General features: G+C 43.7%; 1 protein-coding gene across 2 annotated transcripts; it reads right to left on the bottom strand.

Moving 5' to 3' along the window:
- Positions 1-17: 17 nt before the first annotated feature.
- Positions 18-20,181, bottom strand: MKRN1 (makorin ring finger protein 1). 2 transcript variants are annotated; one of them, XM_030308570.1, is made up of 8 exons: positions 19,831-20,181; positions 12,439-12,567; positions 6,788-7,017; positions 5,866-6,092; positions 3,636-3,850; positions 2,723-2,833; positions 2,025-2,163; positions 18-1,661 (listed from the first exon to the last, which is right to left on the bottom strand). In XM_030308570.1, exons 1-8 carry the CDS (start codon positions 20,013-20,015, stop codon positions 1,449-1,451), a joined length of 1,449 nt encoding a protein of 482 aa, XP_030164430.1. In that variant the 5' UTR covers positions 20,016-20,181; the 3' UTR covers positions 18-1,448. The 2 variants fall into 2 exon arrangements, with proteins under 2 accessions (XP_030164430.1, XP_030164432.1); XM_030308572.1 differs by lacking the exon at positions 12,439-12,567.
- Between the last annotated feature and the right edge of the window lie 1,140 nt (positions 20,182-21,321).

Genomic DNA, 21,321 nt, shown 5'->3' on the forward strand with positions numbered 1-21,321 from the left:
AAGAGAAAGCCAACTGGTTTTTTTAATTGTTTTATTTGGGAAAAGTGCTTCTTACAAAAGGGCAGCTGCAAAATACAGACACCTCTGCAACAGTTACTTGTTTTCTCTTAAAGTGAAAGAATGGGCGGGACCCAAGGAATCACAGCAGTGGATGGACCAATGAGGAGCATCTCCAAGTTATCTCCCAAACTAGAGCAACACAACTCAAAGCTAAAATTTCCAATCAAGAAATTCTTGTAAGAACTCAACTTTAGCCTGTCTCGTGGATTACCAGCCCTGCCCCCGTTCAGTGGGAAAGCGTGACTTACTCCTGCGCACCAATTACTCCACTAAAAGAAACGTGTCAGAATATTAAGTTTTGAATCACATCTGTCTGCCTGCAAAGCTCAGGGATGGAAGGAGTAAAATACTTCCAAAAACAAACACAAAAACCCAACAATGAAACCTGAAACAAGGACAAAGGTTTGTCCAAAAGTGCCTGGCCTGGAAAGGCGAGGAGACCGTAAAACATTAAATACAACTGTGTATCCGAGCCCGGGGTTGAATGTGTGGGACAACCAGGCGCACTGCTATTTACAGCTACCAAGACATGCTTTGTCCTTTACCATCTATTGGCCACACTAGGCTGAAACCACTAAACCAAGCCTTTCCACTAAGGCTAAGAACACTGTGTCTATGCAGGGAGAAGCTTATCGCACGCTCACACTCGTGCACACCAAGTCCAGCAGCCCCTGGGAGTCCACTTCCGGCTCTGCATTTCTTTTACGCCGCTCTATCTTTTTGTATGTGTTCTTTCACAATCTGCCTATCGTGCTGCACGATAAAAATCTCAACACATTCGCACCTGGTTCTGGTTACCCCGTAATTATTACTTGTGTACAATTAAACAAGAGACCAAAACCACAGAACAAGGGCACAGGTGGGAAGTACAGGGTAGGGAACAGATAGATGTAAAAACACAACAGATGTGCAGATTTCACCAGAAGCCTCAAGCATCCACCTTGTGAGTCTGCAGCAGGCTACTTGCCACAGTCCAGACCCTTCACCTGTCACCCCTATTCTTGGACCCGAAAGCGGGGCCCGCGCTGTTACGTTTGAACCCGGGGTCCTCAAAGTAGAGTGTGGAAAAGTCCGTAAACGCTACCCTAGAACCGTGTGAATCTGGCGGGAAACAGATGGCGCAACTAACCTACTCTGTCTGACAGTTAAATCCATGTTACGAAAAAAAACTAGCTTTAAGATTTATTTTTGTAACTTCTGGAAACAGAGGAGACAACACACTCCTTGGGGGAAGGTGAGGGGACGAGAAGACAGGCCCTGGGTAAAAAGGACCACGACAGCACCTGGATTGGATAGGCCTGCCTAGGACAGAAACACGGGCACTGCCACACCACCACGGGGACGGCTCCTGGCTGAGGCTCGGCAGACCAGTGCACAACGCAAAGCTGCTATAGATCCAAGTCATAAAAATCTTCCAGCTCATCATGAAACAAGTCCCACTCGTCTTCAGAGTCTGTCAGGTCGTCGTCCCCACCTGCGGCCAAAAGCATAAGCAACATCTCGCCCAGCTCAAAGGTGACAACCTCCTCTTCGTCGTTGTCAAATGGGTTGCTGTTCTCTCTTTCCTCAATGAGCTCCCAGAAGTGGTTCCTTCGTTGGGCCTGTAAAAAACAAGGCCATGATAGGGAGGGCACTGTCGAGTAGCATCTTCTATCCTGGTGTTTCTAAGGCAAACCGTCCAGCACACCAGACGGCATGACGAACAGACTTCTCATTTAGGGTTTCGACTTTACCAATTCCTACCCTCTGGTTACTTGATGCAAACCGTTTAGGCTAGAGCTCTGGGCACTCTGTATCTTTTCCTCTCCTATCCCTCCCCATTTCCTGAGGTGGCTCTCTCCTCCTCTCATCCTCCAGTCTCACTCCCAGACCTGTGCGGTAATCTCCTTCCCCTACCCCAATCTGTGCAGGACTCAACGGATAGCGTGGAATTTCCCCTCCTTTAAAAAAACAGCGAGAGTTACCCGGTATCTGCTTGATGTTCCCACTTTCTGTCTCTGTGGCTCCTCTCTACGGCCATCAGGGTACGCATGCTTGTAAAAACAGTTCCCTCCAAATGGGCAGCTCCCACGTCCTTCATCAAAATACCTGCACGCCTTGTTGCTGGAAAGGAAAATATCGCAACCCTTATTCACAGTGGATTTCAGGTCTGTATTTGACTATCATCCGGTATTTCGTTAAACAGGTAGGGATAGAACCAGCATGTTCGTTCACAGCCCTCCCCAACGTGTGTTCTTAAACATGTGTGCACGAATGCATGAAACACTAACTAGAAACAGACACTCTGTTCAAGTCTATGCTGTTTGTAACAGCTCCAGTACCGCAGATCCAGCAGACAGAAAATCTTCTAGAAGCCCACACACAAGCACATAGGACAACTAGAACATGGACGCAGAAGAAGGCAGAACCCCACTCATGGGGTTTCAGCAATCAGCAGTATAGACTTCGTTATAACACAGTCCCTTGGCGTGCACCCCAAGGACTGTGTCATAGCCAGGTACACAACGGGGAAGTGTAATCAGGGGCGACACAAGAAACTGTACTGGGAAGTCAAAGAAAGGGTAGGAAGGAGGTAGGAGTATATAATGCAGCACTGTTCTTTTCAAAGTGAACCCAAGCCATGTTGGGATCTTAGCCTGAGAAAAGGCTGCAGTGCTCATACCTCATTGCCTCTTTGTATTTCTGAATGAGTTTCTGCTTCTCTTCTTTCTCCTCCACCCAGTACTCACTTGGAATGACAAAGTTAGATGTGATCCGGCATTCTGGGCAGGACCTGGGAAACAATGAACAGGCTGCAATGCATATCCCCCTTTACAGGCCCACTCTTCAAGGACACACCCTGATGTGTCACCTCCATACTTAAAGACTTAACTGAAAGGCAAGTGGGCATTTCCTGAAAGGGTTCCACACACTGTCACACAACTGACCATTTCCTCTGAGGCAAGACAAACTCCTTCATAAATTCAATTCAATGGCTAGCCAATTCACTCAAAAATAAAATAATGATAATAATAATAACTTCGGTTAAAAAATAGAAACAAAAAAATAAAGAAACAAAACAAAACAAAAAAAACAACCAAAGAAGACATTTCACACGGACTCCTTTTTCTTTCGTTTAAATAGATTTATTTCTTGTAACTTTGCTCTGTTTAGATTATGTAGTCTTTGTTCAGTTATGAGAACAATCTTTAAAGGATGGTGGATTATTGGCTAGCTTAATGGATGGAATAGGAAAGTGGAAAATGTAAAACGTCAGGAAACATACATTCAGAGCTAGATAAGTTTGTTCGCTGAGCCTAAACTGGCTAATCCATTAAACACAATCTCCTCAGAAAAAGCACGAAGAATCTACTGACTGATACACAGGGTTTCCTCGTTCAAATGAAGAGTAGACCTATACCAACTAACCTAGAAGCTAGCGGAAAATACAAAGGAGAAGTCCCGATTAGAATACCCCAGTTTCAAGATAAAATGCATGCATTTAAGTGCGGTCCATCTGGTTGAAAAGTTGGCACAAGATACTAAATTCTTCCCCAAAATAGAAAGCACAAACGGAGATTGGGGAGGAGTCTCACTTTATGATCTTGCTCTCAAATTGCTTAGCACTCCTCCACTTGCGAATACACTTGAGACAGTAAGTGTGGCTGCAGTTGGAGAGAATCCCAAAGCGGCGCTCGCTGGGGCTGGCTTTCTCATAGACCACCTCCATGCAGACCCCGCAGACCATGTCCTTGCTGCGCTGGACAGCGAACGAGAGCTCCATGTCCTTCTCATGGGCCTCGATGCAGGACTAGAGACAGTAGAGAGAGAAGTGTGATCAAGTCACTGAACAACGAAGACTTCCACTGATAGCTCAAGACTGGTGTTCAGAGAAATCAATAGTCACCCAAAAAAGAGGTTCCCAATTGGACATCGAAAGCAGCTTTGTTCACAAGCAAATACAGTAACCTTTTGGGTCTTTACATCATTACAAAGTCAAACTAGAAGAATGCAACTTGAAGAACGGGGCGGGGGGGGGGGGGCAGGGAGGAGAGGTGTCACCCAGTTTTCTTTACCCTCTGCGTTATGATCCATGTTGGAGATGGTTTTTCATACTGTTTATTGATCTCATTAAGGATAATGGAAACTAATATTTATTAGGGGACAACTATGTGCCAGGCACCTAATTTTCACATTAAAAGAAAAACCAGCTTTATTGAGGTATACTTCACATACCATTTTAATTCATTCTTTCAAAGGGTGCAGTTTAGTTATGTAACCATCCCCACAATCAATAGGAGAATGTGTCCGTTACCCCAAGAAAAACCCCACTCCCACAGCACTCACTCAATCCCCCTGAAACCAGCCTCCCAGTCCTAGGCAACTAGTAATCTTTGGCTATGCTTATCCCGGGGCATTTCATACAAATGTGTCCTTTAGGGACTGGCTTGGTCAGTTATCTACACTGTGGAAGGCTATCTGCATGTAGAGATTACCTAAATAAACTTAAAAAAAAAAATTACACTACTCTGAACATTCATGTACAGATTTGTGTAGATGTCCCACCCTTTGTTTTAAGGGAGGTGTAACTGACATGTATTACACTACACATACTTTTTCATTTTATAAGAAACATGTTAATTGTAGGAAATACAAAAAAGCAACCAAAAAGTCACCCATAAATCCACATAACCACATTTTAGTATATTTTATCTTTCTGAAACCTCTTTTTAAACAATCTTCAGAAACAGACATTACAAAAAGAGACAAAACAAAAAAAGACGCTACTATCCCCAAAACATACCTGAACGATTTATTTAACTTGCCTAATTAACACAACCAACATGCTGCGAAGGTAGGATTCAAACTATGTCTATCCTACATCATGCTTTACCCAACAACCAAATTATTCTTTATTAAACAGAAATGATAACGATTGGAGGCAAAATCTGCTCCAATAAATAAGATTCATAATACAATGTTTTCTCAACAAAAAATTTATGCTGCAATGGGCTTAAAACCATAGCCTGCAATCTGCACCCTTTGTGTTTGAAAGGTAAAGCGGTGCCATCACCGTGGAGAATGCCTGGCAGTGGTTTCCTGTGACCCAGCAATGCTACTCTCCAAGAGACTGCCAAGGGGGAAACAATCCAAGTGTCCATTCAAATGATGACTGGAAAGATAAAATGTGGTACAGCTATGCAGTGAATTGTTATTCAGCCAGAAGGAATGAAGTACTGATAGACATATAGGATTTCATTCAGAAGCGATCCCCACAACAGGGAAATCCAGAGAGACAGAAAGTAGATCAGTTATTTATTGTCAGGAGCTGGACGAAGGGCAGGATGGAGTAATGGAGCTAAGGGGCATGAAGTGTCTTTTGGGGATGATGAAAAATGTCCTAAAATCACAATCATGGTAATGGTTGCACAACTATGTCGATAGACTTAAAAACAATGAGACAATCTTAGAAGAGTAAATTCTATGGAATGTGAATCTCGGAAAAACTGTTGGTATTTAAAAAAAAAAAGGAGGGTGCCTGGCTGGTTCAGTTGAAGAGCATGTGTCTCTTGATCTCAGGGTCATGAGTTCAAGCCCCACATTGAGTACAGACAGCACTTAAATAAACACTTTTAAAGAAAATGAAAACATTTAAAGAGAAGAAAGAGCCCATGGTCTGAATTCTGAAAGGATTTCGTGATAAGGTATTCAGAGCCCAAGAGATAAAACCACTGAATTCACCAAGCATTTCTCTGAAATTAACAATGCTTGTGAAAGGGGGAAATCCCATCTCACACCTATTAGCACATGACACCGCTGACTTACTTTTATATGTTGTGACCTCTGGGCAGCGTCCATGGGATGGAGAACCTGCAGCCCACACATGTCACAGGAGTCTCCGTGGAGATACACGCAGTTCTCCCCGTACCGGCACTCTCCCACGGCGGCATACGGGCAAAGCTGCTTCTTTGTTTCAGCCACGGTTTGCTCCTTCTCACATTCTTCCTTGGTCACTGAGCCCTGCGGGGGTGCTTCAGTGCAGGAAGGGGCAGCTGAAAATGTTTAAGAGGGCAGTAAAGGTCCAAAATGGGTAAGGGGGAAATATGAACTATAAGGTAATAAACTGAGAACCTAACTGAAAAGAAAAAATGAGAACTTCAATTAAAGGCCAAACAGTCTATTTAATCCCTTTACTCCTGAAACAAATCTTTCTAATGCTGATATTTCCATGAATGGGCTTATTTAAAAGAAAACAAAACTTTTTAGGCACCTCTTCTACAATGGCACTGATTAAAGGAAAGAGGCAAAAGAAGCTTCAGTTTTTCAAAACATTCTAAATTCACTATTATTGGGATCAAAGTTTCTTTCACTTCATAGGTAAATCTTAGGTAATCCAATTTAGTGTATTAAGATTAGGTTAAGGGGCGCCTGGGTGTCTCAGTTGGTTAAGCACCCGTTAAGCATCTGGCTTCGGCTCATGATCTCAGTTTGTGGGTTTGGGCCCCATGTCGGGCTCTGTGCTGACAGCTTGGAGCCTGGAGCCTGCTTCGGATTCTGTGTCTCCTCCTCTCTCTGCCCCTCCCCTGCTCATGCTCTGTCTCTCAATAATAAATAAACGTTAAAAAAAATCTTTTTTTAACAGATTAGGTTAAACCTGAAGAGTGGAAGTAGAAGGCTGTGAAACCCACCTAAAGGATGGACTACTGTCTAGTGCCCTAAGTTGTTTTTAAGTCTTCCAAATACTCACTACGGCCACAGTAGGGCTGGCCAGGAACAAACTCAATGGCATTCACCCAGTCTTCTGAACCTGCTCCTACACTTGCAAAGTTTGAATTTCGTGAGTCGGCTTCGCCCGTATTCATTTCAACAACTGGTCCAACTAACGATGAGAGACTTGAGGAAGCAGCAAGGGATGATTTTGCAGTTAGATCTGCCACAGTCACTTCTTCCTGTTTCAGTGGCTTGCTATGTTCATATCTAAAAGAAAAATTTAAAGTCAGCAGTCACTGTCTCGCCAGCAGCCCCAAATGGGGTATGTATTTCCTGATCCTATCTTTGGGTTCTTGTCAAACTACGGTACCGATGAATCAGCTGGGAAATTGTTAAAAGGCAGATACCTAATTTCTTAGTCTGGAGCAGAGCCCAGGATTCTCCAGGTCTACCAAGGCCCCACAGGATGAGAATACTGCTAGCCCAAGGACTACACTGTGAGGAGCAAGGTCATAGACCAGGGGTCAAGCAAACACTAAAGGGTCAAACAAGGGGTGCCTGGGTGGCTGAGTCGGTTAAGCGTCCGACTTCGGCTCAGGTCATGATCTCACAGTCCGTGAGTTTGAGCCCCACGTCGGGCTGTGTGCTGACAGCTCAGAGCCTGGAGCCTGCTTCACATTCTGTGTCTCCCTCTCTCTCTCTGCCCCTTCCCTGCTCATGCTCTGTCTCTCTCTGTCTCAAAACTAAATAAACATTAAAAAAAAATTTTTTTTTAATAAAAAAAATAAAGGGTCAAACACATACTTTATGCTTTGCAGGTCATACTGTCACTGCCATAACTATTACTATTAAACTCTGTGATTATACTTCAAAGGCCACCATAGGTGTTACTTAAGTGACTGTACATGGGTACATACTATACATGTGTGTATTCCAGTAAAACTTCATTTATCGAAAGAGCTTTTGGCCACGTACTACCCCTTAGATTCTACTCCAATGGGGGCGGGGGTCCTGCAGTTTCCATGGCAACTATGCTAAAGACCCCGGGCAGCCAAAACTGACCAAAGCAATGCTAGGGTGCCTGGGTGACTTAGGGAGGGGTTGAGCCTCCCACTCTTTTGGCTCAGGTTAGGATCCCAGGGTCACAGGACCAGCATGGGGCTCCACTCTTGTCACTGAGCATAGAGCCTGCTTGAGATCCTCTCTCTCCTTCTGTCCCTCCCATTTTTATACACACACACCCTCTCTCTCTCAATAAATAAAATTATTAAAGAAAAAATGCAAGGGTGACAAATTCAACAAGCAGAAACATGGGACATTTTACCAACACACACATTAAAATGTTCACACTATTAAACGGAAGAGATAGTATTTTCATACATTTTTTAAGCTTATTTATTTTGAGAGCATGTAAGCAGGGGAGGGGCACAGACAGGATCCCTGGCAGGCTCCACACTGTTAGCAGAGACCCAACATGGGGCTTGATTCCAAGAAGCATGAATGAGATCATAATGAGCTGAAATCACGAGTTGGACAGTCAACCAACTGAGCCACCCAGGCACCCCCCGGAAAAGTAACTTTTTAAATCAAATCTGCCTATTTAGGCAAAGCTATTCCCTTAGTGCAGAATAGATCTATATAAAATGTGACTCTGAAGCAAAGATTTGTGAGTAAGCGCTAGGAGAGACCAAGTACAAATAAACAGCAAGACTCTCATTTGGAAAGGCAAAAACTATGGTTCAGTGAAGCATGGACTTTAGGAACAGGGATCAATCTCAGACCCTCAGACCAAATTCAACCAGAGCTAAAAGTGGCTTTGACATTTTTACGTTTAAATGGTATATATTCCTTTGATTCTAAAACACATTTACAACATTTAAATTATCTATTTATTTTTAAAAGTGAGCTCTATGCCCCACGTGGGACCTCAACTCACAACTTGAGATCAAGAATCACACGCTCCACCAACTGAGCCAGCCGGGCGCCCATTGACATTTGTTGATTATTATTTTTCATTCTTTTTGGGGGAGCAACTAGAATTGCAATCCAGGAGACACAGATTCAGGTAGCAACCTGACTTGTGTTCCTGGTTTCACCATTTTAAATTGGTTGGAAAAAAAGATCACTTTAGGACACATGAAAATTATATGGAACTAAAATTTTAGCATCCCAAATAAAGTTTCATGGGAACACAATCACATCCAGCAGCTTATGTATTATCTATGGCTGCTTTTGTATGACAAGAAACCACGTGGCCTGCATAGCCAAAAATTTATTTTCTGGCCCCATACAGAAAAAATCTGCCAAGTCCTGCTTAAAAGGACTCTCGATCTACTGGATTCAGAGCCCAGGACAATGTCTTCATTATAATTAAGTTAATTCTTTAATGGATTATCACAGAATCAGTGACCTTACAGTCAAAGTGTTAAGTGAAGAAATAATGCTGAGACAACACTGAAATATTGAGCTTTTCTTTCACATCTTGCAAAGAATACTTTGATATAGGATCAATTTCTATCTAAGGAAGTTTAATCAATTTTCCTTCCAGCTCTAAGAGAAGATAAACATTTTTCCCTCCAGTTGGCTACTTCCCGCCTCCAATCATTCCAAAGTCTGGTATCTGTCTTTAAATATTTTAAAAATTAGGGGCGCCTGGGTGGCTCAGTTGGTTGAGCGTCAGACTTTGGCTCACTATCTCGTGGTTCGTGAGAGCCCTGCATTGGGCTGTGTGCTGACAGCTCAGAGCCTAGAGCCTGCTTCAGATTCTTTGTCTCCCTCTCTCTATATGGCCCTTCCCCTCTCAAGCTCGGTCTCTCTCTCTCTCTCTCTCTCTCTCTCTCTCTCTCTCAAAAATAAACATTAAAAAAAATTTTTTTAATAAATATTTAAAAAAATTTTTAATGTTTATTTTTGAGAGACAGAGACAGAGTACAAGTGGGGAAGGGGCAGAGACAGACAGAATTTGAATCAGGCTCCAGGCTCTGAGCTATCAGCACAGAGCCTGATGTGGGGCTCAAACTCATGAACAGAGCCTTGAGATCATAACCTGAGCCAATGTCCAGCACTTAACCGACTAAGCCACCCAGGCACCCATCTTTAAATATTTTAATTTATGGGACTCAGTGGGTCTATAGGGTAAGGGCCTACCATAGCAAAGGTTGTCACCTGTCAACCAAGGTTCTCCACTGGTGTCCAGAAACAAGGAGGGAAGGTCACCTGGCTGGCTCAGTTGGAAGAACATGCAACTCCTCGTATCAGGGTTGTGAGTTTGAGCCCCTCGTTGGGCAGAGGTAACTTAAATAAAACTTAAACAAAAAAAAAAAAGACAAAGGAAACGAGGGAGTTCTAATAGCATTCAGCAGGTGGGGGCAAAGGATACTAGACTTCCTGCCATGTGTACCACCAGCTCTGGGCAAGAACGGCCTCACTTCGTAACAGTGTCACCACTAGCAAACACTGATGCAGTAATTTTTCTGAACTGTTGGAACTAGGACTTTTATCTTTCATTATAAACTACTCCCTCTGTGAGGAGTTCAATTAATTGAAATCTCTGGGCATTGGCCAAGTTATATTTAAAAAATCCCTATACCATAAGAGCGAAAGTTTAAATCATCCAGGTGTAATTTTAACAAGAAAATAAGCAGTCTTGGAACAAGCACCTCCGTAACATTCCTTCTTTAGCTAGTCTAGAATCCATCTTTTAATGATCACCTAACCTATTAGGGGTGCCTGGGTGGCTCAGTTGGTTAAGCGACTCTAGATTCGGGCTCAGGTCACGGTTTGTGAGGCTAAGCCCCGAGGCAGGCTCTGCCCTGTCACTGTGGAGTCTGTTTGGGATTCTCTCTTTCCCTCTTTCTCTGCCCCTCTCCCACCAGGACTCTAAACAACCCCCCACCCCCACAAAAAAAAAAAAAAAAAAAAAAGATTGCCTAGACCAGTCTATCTGTCCCAAACAATTACTTACCACCGAAGCTTCCTTTCAGGCAGGCTATTAATACACAGGTTTCCCTAACTCCTTTCACTTTATCCAAAGGGCTCTAAATCGAGCTCAAATCAGGACTATTCCCCAGAGAGGGAGCTGCACCTTTCCTATAAAGTAAACTTATTAGGTGACTCACATCTGCCTAAATGTCAGAGCCTCACCAAAACAAGGGCTCACTCCCTGGCCTTCAACCTCCATCTACCACAAGGAAACTCACGGATTACGGGAATATGCTGAAGATGGACTTCTATACTCTTTCTACTTAGTCCCAAAGGAGAACACGAAATGCCACTGGGGCTGGCAAAGCTACCTGAAGAAAAGTAAGCTGATGATTAACACAGAGCCCAGGCCTTAGCTTAGATTTCTTCAGTTTAACCTTTTCTTCATTCATCCCACCTATATGACCCAGTCAGGTGAGTGCCTCTACTGGAATAAGAGGATCATCCGTTAACTAGCCATACTTCCCCTCCTCCTGTCACACAGCAAGCACACTCTCCAGGACGTCTCTGGACTCGTCTCCTCTTGACATTTCCTCTCTCCCTGGACAGAGTTTACAAGGATCCTCAACAGACTGGCTAGGCAAAGAACCCAGCTTCCCTACAATCAATCGGCCTAGAACACCTGCAGAGACCAGCCCATGAAGAAATGCTTTTATATTTAGTATGATAGGGCTCTAGACACGGCCCCCCCTTTCATACTGTGACTACAAAGGATAAATAAACCTGGGGGGGGGGTATTTTTTTGGAGTAGAGTGTCACTGTCATTTGTCCCCATCTCCAGTAATACTAAAAGGAAAAAAAAAAATCAGCAAAGAGTAAAATGATTGACTTAAACTCAGATACCAGAGGTTCCACTTCTGAGCTTCTAGTCATATGAAAAAAAAACTTTGTCCTTAGTAACTTCCTAGTAAAATGCATGTGGGATGACCTAACATTAATATCCCACCCATCAGTAATTCAGTCTTTTGAACTCTTTAGCATTTGAACACAAGAGTTGACATAATCCTTTTCTGAAAGAATGCTAAAATTGGCTGACATTCCCAAAATGTCTCACCTACTGTGATGGTTTAAAATATGTCCAGAATTCTTTGCCACTACTCCTTTCAAAAGGTGGAGCCCAATCACTCTCCCCTTGAACGTGCGCTGGGACTTGCTGACTTGTTTATAATAAACAGAATATAGTGGAAGGGAGTGTGGGACTTCTGAGACCAGGTCATAAAAGGCATTGTGGCTTTGTCCTTGCTGGCTCTCTTGAATCACTGGCTCTGGGGAAAAGATAGCTACCAAGTATGTGGACGCTGAGCAGCCCCAGGGAGAGGTCCGTGTGGTGCGAACTGAGGTCTCACCAATAGTGAGTGAGCGAGCCACCCTAGAAGTGATCCTCCAACCCCAAGACTTCAGATAATGCCAGTTCTGCCAGAAATCTTGACTGCAATCTTGGGAGTCTCAGAGCTAGAACCACTCAGCTAAGCCATGCCCAGATTCTGACCCCCAGAAACTATGAGACAATGTCTATTATTTCTAAATTGCTGAATCTCCCAGTAATTTGTAATAAACAGGTAACTAAAACACATGTTTTCTGCTCAATTGCAATTTCAGATTATGGTACCAATTCAAAGATTATTGGAATTATGTGTCTTACTCTTATCTTTTCTCCCAATCTCTCCCAATCCACCCCTGAACAAAACTGATCTGTAGAATTCTTACCTGCAGCGGTCTCCGTAAATACAGTATCCTCGCTGAAAATACTTGCACACTACACCATACGGACTGTCAGAGAGGTCATGCGAGTAGCGACAGTTATCGCCTTCCTTACAAACCCCATGCATGAAATACCTGTGAGAAAAAGAACCACAAAATTGGATTTAAAAAGTCTAGAGCCAGGAGCACCTGGGTGGCTCAGCTGGTTAAGTGTCCGACCTCAACTCAGGTCATGATCTCACAGCTCACTGGTTAGAGCCTGCGTCCGGCTCTGCGCTGAACCTGAAGCCTGCTTTGGATTGTGTGTATCTCCCTTCCTCTCTCTCTCTGCCCCTCTCCTGCTGGTGCTCAGTCTCTCAAATATACATAAACGTTAAAAAAATAAGTGAAAAGTCTAGAGCCAGCACTAAAAGAATTCTTAGCCAATGTATCAGTAATATACTAGTGCTGCATGGCAGCAATATATTCTATTACATGTGAAATGAACACAGAACACGTAGAATTAGACCGTATGACAAGATTATCCATTATGGTACCAAAGGAAGGCTGCCTATGCATATGTGCACCAATTCAGATTTAAACTTTGAGGTTGGTATTAATCTGACCACTGTTCTCATTTTACAGTCCTGAGGAGGTAGCTTCTTGTTTTCCACTAACTTTAGCCAATAATAGCAGCTCTATCTGTAAAAGTCAAAGATACAGAATCAAGAAGCAATGCAGACCACAACGGGTCAGACTACTGTACTTCAAGAGACCATTTTAATTCTTTCAAATCCACATGTGAAAATAAAAACCAATTTTGCCACAGAGTTAAAGGGCAATCACGATGTCCTATGGTTAGTATGTTGTTCCTGTGCCTTAAAGGGTTACATGTGTATCTAACCAGCAGCTTCCAAACACCAAGTATCACAGGCGGAATTACTAGGACTTACTTCCTAAGGGAATCCGGACTAGGCAGCACCAGCACCACCTGGGAATTTGCTAGAAATGCAAACATTGAGACCTCACTGCCTATCTACTAAATCAGAATCTGGGGATGTCCATATTTCTCTAAGTGTAACTTATGTGGATTAGGTAAGTGATATGGGTCTTATTTTTATAGATAACCCTAATCATGTCAAGTGAGTAGAACCACCACCACCACCACCACCGTCCATCTTCCCACCACTGACTTCTGTCAGGGTTTTTGTTTTTTGTTTTTTGTTTTGAATTCTTTGGTCCAGGGCACCTGGGTGGCTCAGTTGATTAAGGGTACTTAGGTTTGGGTCACGATCTCAGTTTGTGGGTTCAAGCGCTGCATCACGCTCTGTGCTGACAGCTTGGAGCCTAGAGCCTACTTGGGATTCTGTGTCTCCCTCCCCCTCTCTCTGCTCCTCCCCCACCTGCGCTACTCTCAAAAATGAATAAACATTCTTTAAAAATGTAAATTCTTTGGTCCTTCCTTTACTGGTCTCTTTCTCTTGAGCAGAGTAATGAAGATTTAATTTTGGCAGGCCACAACTCCCCCAAATATGCATCTATGTACAGCTGGCAGAATAAGAAAAAAGTGCCTATTTCTTGGATGTAAATATGGCTGGTCTTGCAGATGACATCACTATATCCAAGAGTGTCACAGTTATCTACAGCTGGTACGTACAGTAACAGAAAGTACAAGCCCCTTGCCCACTGAATGGTATGTAAAAAAAAAATATTCAGATTTACCTAAGGAACTCTGAAGAAGTTCCTTCAATTGAACTGTCCCCAAATTCGAATGTGAATAGTTCTATGCAGGGATTACCTGCAAGTGAACCTTCTACGTGACAACAGGTAAGATGGCAAGAATGTAACATGTTAGTGGAAACAAACAGTTAAAAAGATCAAGATCCTGAAGTGCTATGACTGCAGTCCATTAAAAAAATATAAAAATATAATTGGAAGTCAAATTATAACTATAACCTAACTTCAACTGTTACTAGGTTTGCCATAATCTAACTCAGGTCTGAACTTATGCTCAACTACAGGGCAACTAAACTAGTTCTATCAATAGATAATTTCTGACTGCATAAATGAAGACATCAACATTACACACACACCCAACACCTAAACAAGCCAATGATAATTACATTGTAATCACCACTACAGTATAATTATGCCTCAAAGTATTATATATCAAGTATCCAGTTGCTAATAGGTTATCCATTTGAAACACTGTCCACGCCTGAATACAGTTGTTTACTGTCTCATCCCTGGTAGGAACTTTTGCTTTTTAAACACAAGACAAAGGTGTCTGAACAGTTGTTTACTGTCTCATCCCTGGTGGGAACTTTTGCTTTTTAAAGCAAAGGTGTCTATACCTTTGATATTTCTTCGGGATCAATCTTAAGTCAGAGATACACAGACCATTTATTGATTCAGTTTTAAGGCTTGATAAACCCTCTAGAGATTTCCAGCTGGGAAGGTAGCATCTAAATCTCAGGCACAATACTTGAAATTTTTGGTTTGTTTTTAAATCCCATTTGCAAAGTTTTCATTCATTCAACTGCTGTACTTGGGTTTATGACCCTCTTCACTATGTCAGATTTCATCTTCCACCACTCCCCTGCCTGACCATAACTTGGGTTCTTAAACCAGTTGCTTCATTTAAGGAGATCAACTTCTGGGGCGCCTGGGTGGCTCTCTCGGTTAAGCGTCGATTTCGGCTCAGGTCTGATCTCACTGTTCGTGGGTTCAAGCCCCGCATCGGGCTCTGTGCTGGCAGCTCAGAGCCTGGAGTCTGCTTCGGATTCTATGTCTCCCTCCCTCCCTGAGGCTTATACTCTGTGTGTGTCTCTCTCTCAGAAATAAAAACATTAAAAAAATTAAAAAAGAAAAGATCAACTTCCTAAAACCTGCAACTTAACATTCAGTAGGACACTTTTCATTAGCACCTTTGTAAAACATACACCACTATTTACTTGCTGACATCCACGAAGGGTAGAAACTCTTGAAAATCCACAAGGATAGTGAAAACTCAACTCAAAAAGATGGAGCCAGCCAGGCACTCCCCATCAGAAGTGGGAGACTCACTTCCAGCTTTGTCACTTGCTAGTGATGTCATCTTAGTCTCACCAATCTTTATATTTTAGAACTTGACAAAAAGGGCAGGATGTGTGAGTGAAGTCACTGCATTAGGCCTTTGTTGCTACTCTGGCTCCCTTACACACCTGGGCCTTCCACAGCTTCACTCTGCCCACACTCAGACCGCATTTGGGGACTGTACTGGTTTCTTCCCATGCCTGATAGGAGGTGTATGTGAACAGATCAGTTGAGAAAGAAGGCAAGACAGCTAGATGTCTTGCCACAAGAAGATCTGAAGTTAACTGGAGTAATCTAGCCAGAAAACAAAGGAACAACCTTTTTGGGAACTACTCCTGCAGAAAGCTATAGCATGTGTGGTCCAACAGGAGGACTGAGAAAAAGAACTACCCAGCAAGAAGTTCCTGTGGTCCAGAACTAGCAACACCGAAGGAATTCAAGCAGACGCAAAATCACCGGATACTGCAGAATCAACAGAAACACTAGAACACAAGTCCTAATCAGTTACTGCCAAATACTAAGCGTTAATTTACATGGTGTTTACTACATACTGTCTGGGTTTTTGGGTTTTTTTCTTGTCTTTTGTCCCTCAGTGGTGTGAACGGTATTGGTACACCCAAAATTATATATCATCCTCACAGTGAAACCCCTCCTTGCCAACTAATTTCTAAGAGATCATGACATAACAGAAGTTACAACAGAAAAGTGGAGAAGGGCAAGCCTCTCCCAAGAATTTCTCCCCAAAACAAAAGCAAAATAATTGCTTTTTATTTTTAAGTGCCACCACCAAAAAGCCACCATCCAAATTCACCTTGATGTCATTGCCCAGACTAAAAGGTAAAAGGCTGGGCCACATGGTTTCTAAGGTTCCTTCCACCTTGAAGATTCTGGGACTCCAGGCAGACATTGTCCAGGAATAAAAACAAACATAATCGACTAGATTCTACCCACTGCTGTATCTTTTGGAAATCTAAGCATGTTTGCCAAAATATGTTACAAAAACCACAATATTAGCTGTGAGGGTACAAGAGAAACAATACCCTCAAAGCATGTCTAGCACTGTAACAACCTACCTGATGGATTTACAGAAATTACTGAATGAGAATTTGGCATTTACCACTTAACTGGCTGACATTCCTTACTGGGATATTTAGTTTTTGATGAGTGCATGTATGCTGTTTCTCAAACTGGACTGTAAATTCTTGGTGGTTAAGGACCATGGATTTCTTTTTATGTCCTACAATACCTATACAAACAATACTTACATATTTAATAAAAACTGTAGAAGACACCTAGGTGTCATGCAAATCGTAATGCCAGTAACAAATTAATTTCTTAATGAGCTGTGTGACTTTTTCAATGTCACCCCTTCAAAGCAAAACCATAGGTTGCAAGTAATAAATTTCACTATGGATATCACAGCACTTGCATAGACTTTCCTTTATTTAAGTAAGTTCCTTTATTTAAGCTATACCCACACTCAAAAAAGCAAAAAACCTTTTAAAAAATAGAAATGAAGAAACACTTGTATTTTTGTTACATTATTTCAACTGCCAGTTATATCTACCACTGCAGAAGCACTCTAATCAAGCAGTGTCTTAAATTCAAAATTACAGCTTGCCAAATTACCATCTATTCTTTTAAGTATTATTTTAATCCCACACTCAAAGAAGCTAAAACCAATAGCCTACTTCATAATATTCCTCCAATAAAAAATATGAAAAATGGCCAGGTGGGGGCAGCATAATAGTTCCTCAGAAAAGGTATATGTAGTTCGGTTTTTCTTAAGCTGCAGAAATAAAAGTGAGATAGGATTCTGAGAAATATATTAAGAAAATAGTAACCAACAACAATATACAAATGTGTCGGAACAATTAAAAACAAGTGTCTGTCAACTGGAAAGGGAGAAACAAACTGTAAGAGGATTATGCCCTAAGAAAATAGTCTTAGTCAAATTGCTAGACACAAGGAAATAAGCAAAAACACTAAAATTACAGCACTATCTTGAATTCAAGGGAGACTTAGCTTTCAAACAGAATAAAGATATTTATAATACAGTGCATCTCTACATTCCCTTGAACATCTAGCATTATCTCTCACTGTAAGCACTGATGCTTATTTAATGAATAACTGACAAAGTAGTCTCCCAAAAGAATGTCTTTGCGAACTTAAAAGTTCATTCTTTTTTTAAATGAAAGCAAAGGAATCCTCAAGCACGTTAAGTGGGTAATTCTACGTGTGGGTATACCAACATCAACAAGCTGTTACCAAGTACAGATAATGACAAATGAAACAGGGTCCGTACTCTAAGAAAGCTCCAAGTCTACAATAAATGACATATTTGACATAGTCCTATCCCAAGAAAAAAAGTTTTTTTAAAAACAGGATATCATATTGGTACATGGAACAACTGAAAACAATGTCAAATATTAAAATTAAGACGCACCAACTAACCTATACTTTTAGATCACTTTCTCCAAGTTACACACAGGTTTACAAAGACAAAAACGAGTACATCTAAGCTTGTATCTTTCACACAATGCCTTTTCAAAATACTAGATTACTGAGCTATGCAAATTTTTTAAATAACATATACTGGTTCCTGGGCAAAAAATTCCCACCAGTCCAGGGACAATCTAGAATACTGCATTCACTCAAAGATCCTACAGGCAGACAGCAAAGAGGAATGATTAGTCTGGTAAGCTATTTTGAATTGATTACATACTGGTGAGGAACCAGAAAGAACAGGGAAAATGTCTAACAGCAGGGAAAGTGAAGTGAAAAAGTGACCATGAATTCTGTGCACTGCTGTAAAGGTGGGTTCAAGTTACAGCTGCAAGATAAAAATGAGGGGAAGTATGGTAATTTCTGGTTGGTGATGGGTATTCAAAGCTAGACTATATTGAGACTGGAGATAAGTAAAATCAAAGCATTGTATAGAATTCTTAAAAGAACCCACATATTCAAAACGTTTTCAGCATATAGAGGCAGACTGGGACTGCAGAGGGAAGGGCTAAAAGTTCAGGAATATAAAAGTTACACTAGCTATTTTTAAAAGATCCAACTACCACGTTTAAATCAAGTGCAGCACTGTGGAGGGAAAAAAAATGGTAAACACACTCAAACAACCGGTTCCATGAATAGGAACTTTAAAATTCTCATTCTTTAAGACACTGCACTTGACTCCATTCTTACCATATACAAATGAGAAGCTTCCTAAAACAGCTTTTGTTTTTCCATTCCGTTGCGGAAAACAAACTATTTATTAAGCTTATTCATGCCTTATATGTGTATTACAGAAGAACGCTTCAATATCGCTGTTAACACCAGGACAGTGAATTCTGTGTGTTAAGACTATTCTTATGTATCGAATGGAAATTATCCCACGCGGGTTCAAATTGGCGTTCCAGGTTGATTTAGAGAAAGGAAAAGCTTCTGGGCGCTAGGGATCACTTCTAAAAAAACCCAAGTATAACACCCATTTAAATGCACTCGTATGTACAGCGTGATCATTTTTTACATGCGTACACTCAACGTATCTGTAACCTCCACCCACTAATTTTTTTTTTCCACATCCTTGCATCCGATATACCAAACCAAACCAAAACTGCTCTGCTCCGGGAGCGACAAGCTCTTTGATTCCCCTTCAAAAGTAAGAAGGGTGGATTTCAAGAGAAAACATTTCGCCGCGGGAGGGGAATGGCAGCCCGTACAATTTCAGGCGGAGGAGAGGATCCGAGCCAGGCACTCGGTACTAAGACAAAGGTCAGAACCGCCAACCTCAATAAACATACAAGGAAATAACAAAAGCTACTTCTCGGGTGCGGCGGAGGGCGGGGGCGGAGACGCGAGCGGACGTTACCAACGGATGACAAGGCGCCGGGGGCCCGGCAGCCAGCGGACAGCCAGGCCACCTCGCCGGTGAACGCGGCTGCGCTCCCCGGCCCCACAGAGCCGCGGGGAGGCGGGCTCCAGGCAAGAACACCCACCCCTTCCCGAACCCGCGGAGGTGCAGGCAGGGGATGCGGCATCCCGCGACAATGCAAAGGAGGGAGGAGTCAGCCCACCTTTCCCTCAGCGCGGCGCGCCGCTCGGCTGGCGCAGGGAGGGGCGGGGAGAGCGGCGGGCGGTGCGGCGGCCCCGCAGCGGCGCTGCGCGCGCTCGGGCCGCGGCGGCCGGCGGGGGTTGACGCAGCGCGGGCGGGGAGGCCGCGGCGGCCAAACGCCGCTCTTTTCCTTCCTCCGCCCGCCCCCGGCAGACCGCCCGCCCCTTCCTCCGTGCCCTCTCCGCCGCCTCGGCCCCCCTCCCTCCCGGCACCCGGCGCCAGGCTGCGCAGCGTCTCACCTGCAGGTGACCTGTTTAGTCCAGCCGCCGCTGCAGCCGTCGCTGCCGCCTCCCCCTCCCCCCGCCCCCGGGGACGGGGAGGTGACTGTGGGGATAGGGGTGGGGGAGGCCGCTGCCACCGCCGCCGCTGCCGCTCCTGCTCCTGATGTTGTGGCTGTTGTTCCGGGAGCTGCAGCCTCCGCCATTACTGTTTATCCCACACAGCAGTGGCACCGGAACTTCCGGGATCACATAGTTCCGGTCCGGCGGCCAGAGGAGAAGGCGGCGAGGCAAGGGAAGGGGAGGGGAAGGAGACTGGGGCGCCCGCTCGCTCCCCTCGGCCCCTCGTCGAGTCTCCCGAGCACTCCAGCCGCTCGAACTGCGGGCCGGAGCCGCAGCGACCGCGGCCCGCCCCCGGCATCCTCTGATTGGCGGACGAGAGAGCTCCGCCCGCGGGGGCGGGGCGAGGGCCGGGCTCCGCCAGGTGGGCCCGCCCTCACTGTCCCCCCACGCCCCCACCCTCGAGACTCCACATCTAGGGAACTGAAGTGCAGGTTTCAAGCATGTAGACCCAGGAGTACTTCCCTAGTGGATGCTGATGCTGTGTTGGGAGGGAATTGGGATTTGGATTGGAATCCAGAATTTCCCATTTGCTGGCTCTACCAATTATTGGCTGAACGAACTTGGGGCTAGATACCCATTCTCTCTTAAGCCTCAGTTTCCTCATCTCTCAAATGGGGATGCTAGTAGGCCCTCCCTCACAGGGTTGCTGTGAGGATTAGGCACTGAGTTTAGTGCCTTGTACATAGTAAACACTTAATCCTCTCTATGCCTCCAATCAGGGTGTGATCTGAGCCCCAAGATACTAGCATAGTAGACAAGCAAAGATTGTGGACTCAGCTTGTCTCCCTGATCTCCTGGTCTCCCCCATTCCTAGCGATGTGCCTTTGAGCAAGTTAATTTACCTCGGTGGTCCTGCTTTCTCGATCTGTAATTAGTTAATGAAACGAGACAATGACTTTCAAAGAATAAAAATGGCACCTAACACAGGTGGTTGCGAAAATTAAATGAGAGTCCGTGGAAAATCCTTAGCACTATTGTTTCACACTATAGTTAACAGATGACAAATAACAAAAGGTGTCTGGAATTTCCCAGCTTCTCACAGCCATTTGTGAAACTATGACCATTAAAATGCATATAATCCTATCTCCCCATCAATGTCCACTCTCCTCTCAGATGCTGCATATTAAATCCTGAGTTTCCAAGCCCTCGATTTGGTTTTCTTCAGTCTACCTTAAGAAAGTGAAAGTCCACCCCACTGGCAACCAGACCACAGTGTACCTAACAGACACAAATAAGAACAGTGACAGAGCCAACAGAAAACAATGTTTCTCCCAAGGCCTCAGCATGGCTACAAAAAGACAATCCCCCCCTTTTTTTTTGGTAACAGCTTTCTTAACAAATGTCTTTGCATCCCACCCACTTCATTGCTCCCTCCCCTCCAAACTCCCC

This window comes from Lynx canadensis, chromosome A2 (assembly GCF_007474595.2).
Source record: "Lynx canadensis isolate LIC74 chromosome A2, mLynCan4.pri.v2, whole genome shotgun sequence".
NCBI classification, from domain to species: Eukaryota; Metazoa; Chordata; class Mammalia; order Carnivora; family Felidae; genus Lynx; species Lynx canadensis.